The sequence below is a fragment of the Sinocyclocheilus grahami genome, unplaced genomic scaffold (assembly GCF_001515645.1).
Source record: "Sinocyclocheilus grahami isolate Dianchi unplaced genomic scaffold, SAMN03320097.WGS_v1.1 scaffold445.1, whole genome shotgun sequence".
NCBI lineage: Eukaryota > Metazoa > Chordata > Actinopteri > Cypriniformes > Cyprinidae > Sinocyclocheilus > Sinocyclocheilus grahami.
In genome coordinates, this window is record NW_015505624.1 from 197,762 (window position 1) to 207,182 (window position 9,421).

Below are 9,421 nucleotides of genomic sequence, written 5' to 3' on the forward strand. Positions count from 1 at the left end.
GAAAGTGAAACACCTGTATAATAATGAATGAATGATGCATTTATATAGCACTTTCTTGTGTACTGCTATACACCCAGAGCGCATTACAATCATGTGGGGGGGGGGGGGGGGGGGGGGGTCCAGTGGAGGGGATTTGGCCAGGACACCAGGGTTTCACCCCTACTCTTTACGATGAGTGCCAGGGATTTTTAATGATCACAGAAAGTCAGGATCTCGGTTTAACGTCTCATCCGAAAGACGGTGCTTTTTGACAGCATAGGGTCCCCATCACTACACTGGGGCGTTAGGACTCACACACACTGCATAGTGAGCACCCCCTGCTGGCCTCCCTAACACCTCTTCCAACAGCAACCTAGCTTTCCCAGGATGTCTCCCATCCAGGTACAACCCTGCTTAGCTTCAGTGGGCAACCAGTCTTGGGCTGCAGGGTGATATGGCTGTGGCTATATCATGCTGCAGTCTTTTATATTTACAAATAAAAGACTATTTATTTTGAGGATATTATATTATATAATATATATTATATTAAATAATATTATATTTCTAACATTTGTAGTTTTGAGAAATGATAAAGAATCACCTGAAAGATATCTTTAACCTTCAAAACCCCTAAAACCCTGAAACTCTAAAACAAACAAACAAACAAAATAAATAAATAAATGACAGATAGATAAATAAAAACAAACAAACAAACAAACAAATAAATAAATAATGCCTGTTGCATGGCACCTGGAGATAAAGCTTCAGGACATTTTTTTTTTAAATGAATGAATGAATGAATACATACATACATACATGCATGATTGATTGATTGATTACTGTGACTTTAAAATGTAATACATAATAGGAATGACCCAGCATCAGTCAAATCTTCCATGCAAGCTATGAGGATTATATTACCAAAATCATTTAGTAATTTTCATTGTTGACATGGAAAATAGCACATTATTGAAACAAAGTTTGTCTGAGTTGGTTCGATCATCACTACCAGCAGTGATTATTAAATACCATCTTATTAATCAGATTGTACTGTATTTCATAATCAGAGATTTTGTATGTCATGTATTTGTGAGAACTTTGAATGATGCACTGTTTGTACCGTTTGACTCTGTTATATTGAACTGTCAGTGAAAATTCAAGTCCATTCTGTCTTAAATTATTATTATATATATATTTATATATATATATATATATATATATATATAGGAATACATCTGTCTCTTGTTTCATTGTATTAGCCTGCTGCTTGGGTGTATGGGTGTTTCAGATATAATGGCTTCTGCATTCATTCTGAAATCTCCCTTACAGAAACTACTGTTTGGTACCAAGTCATGGTATCAGATGATAATACTAGGCTATTTTGATACTACAATATTTACATAGTACTACCTATGAAGTGCCACTGAAAGAAATAAAATGAATGAACTTATTAATTGAGGAAAGGGTAACACTTTTAAAATAAGGTTCAGTTGATTAACATTAGGTCTCATGAACTAACAATCAACAATGCCTTTACAGCATGTATAATTTAGTACTAATATACTATTATTAATATAAACTAATACATGTTTACCAATTAAGTTTTATAAATTATCAGTAGTTAAACAAGAATTAACAAGATGGGCTGGCCATCCATTCAGGATGTCCCCTGTCCTGTCTGTGGGCTGAGACTCAATAGCAACAACAACAACAAATCTAATTCAAGTGTTACTGTGTTAATGAAACATTCAAGAGGGAAATTAATTGTGCCTATTAATAATGTTGCTTTTTTGCACACTCTTCCCATTGTTTTAGCAGGGGAATTATACAAAACAGGAGAGTAATGCCGCAACACGCCCCAAAAAATCTGTACTGAATTCAGTTTACGTGGCAATTCGCAATTTTGTAGGCCAGTTCTAGGTTGTGAAAGACCAAAATCTAGCATACAATTCTGGGACTGTACAGAATCACTTCACCATTGTAATTTAGACACCTAACTCAAAGTGTGTTCATCATCACAGCATTTCTTGATGCATGCTTGGTTATAACACTCTTCTTCATAACCTGATGAACTACTGCTTTCATGATCAATAAAAAATTAGCACAGACATAAAAAAAGCTAAATAAATAAAAGTTAAGCTGCATGATTTCCCAAATGTAGAAAAATTATTATCATTATTATTATAATTATTACAACTCATAATGTGCATTTAGCTTTTGGTTAAACTGGAATGCAGGTGCTTAGTGAAAAAAGAAAGAAAGAAAGAAAGGAAGAAAGAAGGAAAGAAAGAAAGAAGTGAATTCACCGCTTAGTCTCCTCACTTCCTTTCAAATCTGAATGAATTCATCATATCTGCCTCCATATGTAGATGGCTACATATCTCTGTCAAACCCAGCATCGTTCATTTTAAAAAGGGAAAGAAACAGCCAAAAACATCATGATATTACAATTTTGTTTTAGCAACTCATTTTCACTTATTTAATTTATTCTTAAAATATTTCATAATAAAAAAGTATTTAATGTAAATGAATCTAAGACTTTCTGAACTGTCTCTGGAGGTGTCAAGACTTGGAGGTGAGCACTTTGCAAACAAACACAAGCACAAAAATCAATCTCAGAAAACCCAAACAGAAGGGGTTTTCTCCGAACCTTCACAATACAAAAGCTAAAAGCAGTTTCTATGACTAATATGTGGAACTGAATGTTCACTTTTCTGCAATAAATCATTGCTTTTTGTGTGTTTTGTCCATTTTCTTCCTTTTTAAGAACCTGTGGGAAAGTTGCTACTTGAGTTTGAACATAAACAGTAAGACAAGCCTGCATTATGGAGCAGAGCATTACCCACATTCTATATCTGTCATTTCCACAACGTTATTCATGTTAAATAAGGTTCTCTACAAAGGTACAACATATAAAACTGTTAAATATATAACTTGAAGGCCTTTCAAAATACATATAATGACATATTTCACTCCTGGTAATCAGAAATGACATTTTTTTTATGTTCCTTTTTTAATATTTTCTGACGTTAAACAATGGGGTACTCTTCCATTTAACCTTCCATGCTTAATGCAAACCATCCAAAATGTTGCTACTGAAAAATGCTAATTAAATTTGTTGACGTTTTTATGTGTACAGTATCTATATCCTTGTTATCCTTGGAATACAGTGGTTGATTCAGTTCAAGGAAATGCCTGTAAAGTATTAAAGGTTCTCCTCTGATTGTGATAAATGGGAATGGTTGATCAAGTCGTTTGAATTTTCCATGTCAGCGTTTCCATTTGTAGACCACTGCTGTATAACATAGTCTTTCTATATCTATCTCTCTCTCTCTCTCTACATTTAGGTTTATATATATATATATATTCTTAGAATTTCTTAGAATTTCTTTAGTCCGCGCTCATATAATCAATGCATTTTTTTTTTTCATTTGCGTATTGTGTTTCCTCTTTGGTCTGTAAAAGATGAGCGCCAAACACATCTTCCAGCAGAAAGTCGTTTCACAGAGCAGTTAGGTTCACAGTCTCGGATCAGGTCAGAACCACTGGTGGAGCCCCATAAAGCCTATGTCTGGTTCAGTCTCAGACAGGGTAGGTGCCTCATTGTCCTGTGCTGCGCCCTTAAAGTCCTCAAGGCTCCTACTGTACCACCATCCGTGAGGCGCTTTGTGAACGTACAGTATGTTCTCCGTGGCACAAGGGGGTGCTGCCCATTTACAAAGCTGAGACACAGACAGGTAGGCAGAGGCAGGTGTTAAGCCGATGAGACATAGCAAGTATCTACAGCAGGTGGGCGAAGCTGCAAGAGGCCTCGTCTTGTAGTGCTCCAGGAACCCCTCCCACTGTTAGGACACCTAGATCAACCAGAAACACACAGGAAATCAAAATCAGTGGTGCAATTCCAGGGGTGTAGTGATAATGTAAAAAGTGGACTAATGTTGGGTTTGTTTGAATGTTTATTTATTTCATCATGACAACTCTCGGAAGATTTTAGCATGGTGATGGTTATGACAAAGTTAATGTATTTGGTCTTGGCGGAACAGATCTGCTACGCTGCTGCTGCTAAATTGCTGCTGCTGGTTATTGCTGTAGTTGTAGATTATTGCTGCTGCTGTTGGTTATTATTGTAGTTGTAGATTATTGCTGCTGCTGCAAGCAAGTACGGGAACTTGCTACTGCCAATGCATATGGCGATACAGTGCTGTGAGTATTTAAGACAGTATTTACTGCTGCTGCACAAATAGCATATAAAATAAACCGTAGCAGATCTATACAGGTGGAGCTGGGGAAGGTGGTGGGTTTCAGAGGAACTCTGAAATCACGCTGAAAATTCTCAAGTGAACGCTAACCAGCCATTTAAATGTAAGGTAGCAAGCTCATTGGCTGCGTATGCAACATGAACCAATCAGCTTGTGCCAAGTTGTTTAACACTGTGAATATCATCAGTTACGTTAATACCCGTCAGCCTGCGCCATCTAGTGTTTCATGACTGAAGTATACATTTATTTAATAAAATCTATCTATCTATCTATCTATCTATCTATCTATCTATCTATCTATCTATCTATCCCAGTCAGAAAAAATAGTTTTGGGAACTGCAAAATAAGGTGCTTGCAGTATCTTTACATTTAGAGCACTAGCTATCCTACCAGTTGGCAGAAGTCTCTGATTGTTTTTTTTTTCCCACTCAAAAATGAAAATATCTATCTATCTATCTATCTATCTATCTATCTATCTATCCCAGTCAGAAAAAATAGTTTTGGGAACTGCAAAATAAGGTGCTTGCAGTATCTTTACATTTAGAGCACTAGCTATCCTACCAGTTGGCAGAAGTCTCTGATTGTTTTTTTTTTCCCACTCAAAAATGAAAATATCATTTGCTCACCCTCATGCCATCACAGATGTATGACTTTCTTACTTCTGTGGAGCACTAACTAAGATTTTTAGAAAAATAACCCATCTCTGTGAGTCCATATAAAACAGGGGGATGAAACGCTCAAAATTGACGCTTCAAAACACAAATGTGGATGTTGGGTCAAACGGTTATCGTTTAACTGTTCCATTCCATGGCAATCTGGCTCAGTCAGTCCAGATATGGATTAATTTTTCACTCTGGGGCTGATAACAGAGCTCTTTAGAATGTATTACAGTGCTTTGGTAACACAAAAGCGTATAGACGGTAGGAGAAGAGCAAAGCAACTACGATCAGATCAGATATTTCTGTTTTCAGGACTAAACATCTGAGATGACAACAGGGTGACTAAATGAGAGAATTTTATTTTTGAGGTGGAAAACTCCTGTAAAATGTAAGTATTTTTTAATGTTGTTAACAAAAAATACAGGTGACTAGTTAGCCTGACCAAGCTAATGTTTTGATGGTTTAGCTGGTCGTCCAGCTATCATTTAACCATTAGCTAAACGTAGCTAAACGTCCAGCTATCAAGTGCCTAACAGAGAAAAAACATAAAGCAGAGAGATAGCCTGACTGTGATACCAAAAATCCAGCTGGTCCAAAAAAAGGGGGGGGGGGGGGGGGGGACTCAAACGTGATTTGACATTTTTCTAGACGAGACAAGTGGCTCTGGTCAATAGGCCTGGTGCAAGAATATTCCATTTGAACGTGTGATGCTCAAATGGATTGTGATGTTCAAAGATATTACAATCCTGTTGTAATCGAGCTAATACTTGAAAACTGTTGCATTTCTGAGCACCTGCCATGGAAAACGCTCTGCGCCATCTGCTAAATGGTCTACTGCCAGGCCGAAAAAAGGCACCAAATGCTGCCAACATGGGCTGCTGCTTAATTTATAATAATGAACTCTTGACACTTGCATAGGGAGCAGATATTCATGGATTTAGCAGGTGCTGAAAACATTACTAAGTCTGAATACGGAACAACAGAGATAATCAGGAAGAAAATGAACTCAGGAAAGTGATAAAATGACCCAAGAGTGTAGATGTTGAGGACAAAAGTGTGCTATTGCTAATACACTGGAGCAATGTAGCTGCTAGCTCCTGCTTCAGAATCTTATTACTCTCTAGCAAAATTTTAGCAATTGGATTACATATGAATTACTGCAAACTTTAACAAAGATTAACTAAAAGCTCTAGAGTATTGCTAGAGCAGGAACAATTTCAAGAAAGATTTTGTTTGTCCATACATTACGCAGTTTACTTTGACTTAGATTGTAAAGAGAAATGATTTTTGGCTTAAAGGAATATTTTCACTCTCACCTACTAACCTACTGGCAGAGGCTGGCCAAAATATATATTTTTTCTTCTAAGATTTAAATAAAAACAAAAAAATTCTGGAGTAAGTTTACAAGAAAATACTATTTCAGTCTTTCTACCTCCAAATTTTACATTTAATTAAACGTTTAATTTGAATTAAATGTGTGAAATTTACTAGCAATTTCTGAATTAATATATGCATGCTATTTTTTGACTTCCACAAAGGCAATTTTTTAGCACAAACGTAGAAAGTGTACAAGGTAAGCAGTGAAAATGAAGTCTTGCAAAAAAATTATGCATCATACATTAAAGAAAAACTGGATCACTGAGATTTTTGGTAGAGTAAATTTATTCTGAAGCAATATTTTCATCAGTGTTCTATCAGCTTTTACATACTTAAATCTGCATATTTACCTTTACAAAGGCCTATTTTTTAACCTTTTTAGATGTATGCATCATCTTACATGTCAAGTCATTTAAACTAATGCATCACGATGACAAGCTCTAGTCTCATATTTGGCTGAACTTCCAAGTTTGACCTTATCCTGGACAAAGTAAACAACGTTTACAGGGAAATAATAATAATTTAAAAAAAAAAGGAAAACCTCAGGAGACAGCAAACAAAGGATGATAAACTATTATTACTATTATTATGCACAAAACAAATGACTAATAAATAAAAGAAAAAAGAACAATTAAATTAAAATATTTAAATCATGAATGCAAGAACAGAGAATGTAAGAAAATGCAAGAGAATATGATTTACAATATTTACAAATATGTGATTTCAACAAACTATTCTGAATCAGTCAAATGAACATTACTTGAATATTCAATATTCTTACCCAGCCCTATTCAGAGGCAGTGCCACATTTATTTCATCTATGAGGATTCCACTTGGGTGATGTGATAAACAAGCTCGTGGCTGCATCTGGACCGCTCAGCTGAATCTGGACCTTTTATATTTACTTTACTGTCTAAATTTGCAAAACTTTGTATACCATTCATGTTTTGGAGAGGCTAAAGTCAGAACACACAAAACTGCTAAATATCATTCAGACAGAAAGCTGAGATGATTGGAAAGTGATAAATATTTGCTGAACCCAGCAGTATCTATCAGAAGTAATAATGTCGGTGTTCATGTTCATGTAGCCGTTCAAAGCCATAACTGGATTTATCTTAATCATCCTTTTCATGTTGCATTTCCCAATAATCATCTAGGGAATTGCAGTATCACAGCTCCATATGAAGAAATTAATCACATAAAATAGCTGAGGGATTGTGTAATACGTAGTAGTTGTTTCATTAATAATTATATACAGAATAGACTGGTTCCCTTTTGAGGTGCCATAGCATTGTACATGCCAATTTTTAACTTGCATTTCTCACAGTCTGTTTTCAGATGATGTCGGCTCATGTAGCACCATGAAATTCCAGCCAGTTCCCTTTCAGTCGGTCACCCGTCGGAGGACCGACGAAATTGGGATCTCGCTTAGAGGGACCAATCTACTTCGAGTGTAAACTAAACGAGCCAATGCACATTGGCATGCGATTATTGCATCCAGCTGCTGCTGATCACAGCGTGAGTATAAGTAGGCAGCAGGTGCAGCGCATATTCAGCTTTTCGCTGAGGAGCCGAGCGATCACATCGTTCGGCTCCTGACTACTCTACTGAGAGAAAAGACTGAACGAGTTCAGTGCGCTCTTGGGAGAGCTCTTCGTGTTGGTGGACGGCGCTTCAGCGGTGGTGGTTTCCTGTGTAGAGTGGGTTGCACACATCAGGCTGCACTACCCCCTGTTGGTGTTGCAGATGATCATCTCCCCTGTGCGCCTCAGTACGCTAAAAGAGCTTTTTCCCCCAAAAGAGCAATTTCGGGTGCGTCTTTCTAAAGACGACGTTGCTTAGCAAACTTGACGTTACGTCTTTATAAAGACGATGTGGATCTTGCTATAGACATGTCGATTGCAGGATCGGAGGGTGAGCCAGAGCTTTCTGGAGAGGAAGATTCGGCTGTATTGCTCTCCTCCGGGACCGTAACAATGCCTGGATCGGATCCAGAAATAATGGCTATGCTTTCCCGGGCCGCCGTAGGGGTAGGGCTCGAGTGAAGACTTTCACCGTGTCCCGAGCCCTCAAGGTTGCACGATTGGTTCTCGGGGTGGTCCGCGCTGGTTCTCAGCGCCCCGCCTCGGTGCCTTTCTTTCCGGAGGTGCATGAGGAGCCCAACAGGTCGTGGACGGCACCTTTTTACTGCCGGAAACTGATTTGCTGGATCCTCCTCCCTCACCACCCTCGATGGTGGGGCAGCTAGGGGGTTACAAGGGTCCCCCCGGTGGAGCGGTCGGTTGCGATGCAGTTGTGTCCTAATACCGCCTCCAACCGGCAGGGAGAACCATGCCTCCCCTCCCGGGTCTGTAGGTACTCGACTGGCCAGCGATGCCTATACGACCGGTGGAGAAGCTGTCTCCACCTTACACGCTACGGTGTAATTGCAAGTGCACCAGGCCAAGGCACTGAGGGACTTGCACGAGGGTGGTCAGGACCCGGAAGTTCAGAGAGAACTCCGCACCGCGGCGGACCTCGCGCCACGAGCGACGAAGGTTACGGCGCGGTCTCTGGGTCGTGCGATGTCCACTATGGTGGTCCGGGAGCGCCAATTCTGGCTGTGACTGGCTGACATGCGCGAGACGGACAAGACACGATTCTTGAACGCCCCCGTGTCCCAGGCCGGCCTGTCGGCGACACGGTGGAGAACTGGCCCAGCGGTTCTCCGCTGACCAAAGCAGACTGAGGCCATCAGGTACATCCTGCCGGCGTGCAGCTGCTGCCGTCGCCGAGACAAAGCTGTGCCATGGAGCCGGTCGCAGGGTAGCCGCCCCGCCCGTCCAGGCCCCCGCCAAACCTGGTGGCAAGCGAGAGAGCAAGAGGCCCGGAGACGGGCGACCCAGAGGTGGAGGGACGTGCTCTTCAGGAGATGGTAAGCACACCACTCCCTCCCCCGGAGGAAGGCCGGGCGGAGAATCTTTTTCCACCAATGACCTCGGTCGGTGGTACCCAAATTCTCGACAAAGAGCAATCCCTCTATTTTTTGGGTCCCCAGAGGGGACGGGGCGTTGTGGACGATCTAGTACGTATCACACTCACCCTCCTCTCTCGCCAGTGAGCAGTAGTGGGCGGATCGGGAGGATGAACCAACGGACTACCCACGCA

The 9,421-nt window shown here is 40.0% G+C and overlaps 1 protein-coding gene across 2 annotated transcripts in view; it reads right to left on the reverse strand.

Moving 5' to 3' along the window:
* Nucleotides 1–3,380: 3,380 nt before the first annotated feature.
* LOC107552289 (protein FAM19A5-like) overlaps nt 3,381–9,421 on the reverse strand; it is a 128,203-nt gene continuing 122,162 nt past the window's right edge. For both annotated transcript variants that reach the window (XM_016234147.1, XM_016234148.1), the window contains exon 4: nt 3,381–3,833. In XM_016234147.1, coding sequence (XP_016089633.1) covers nt 3,825–3,833 — 9 coding nt within the window. In that variant the 3' untranslated portion in view covers nt 3,381–3,824. The remainder of the gene's footprint in view (nt 3,834–9,421) is intronic.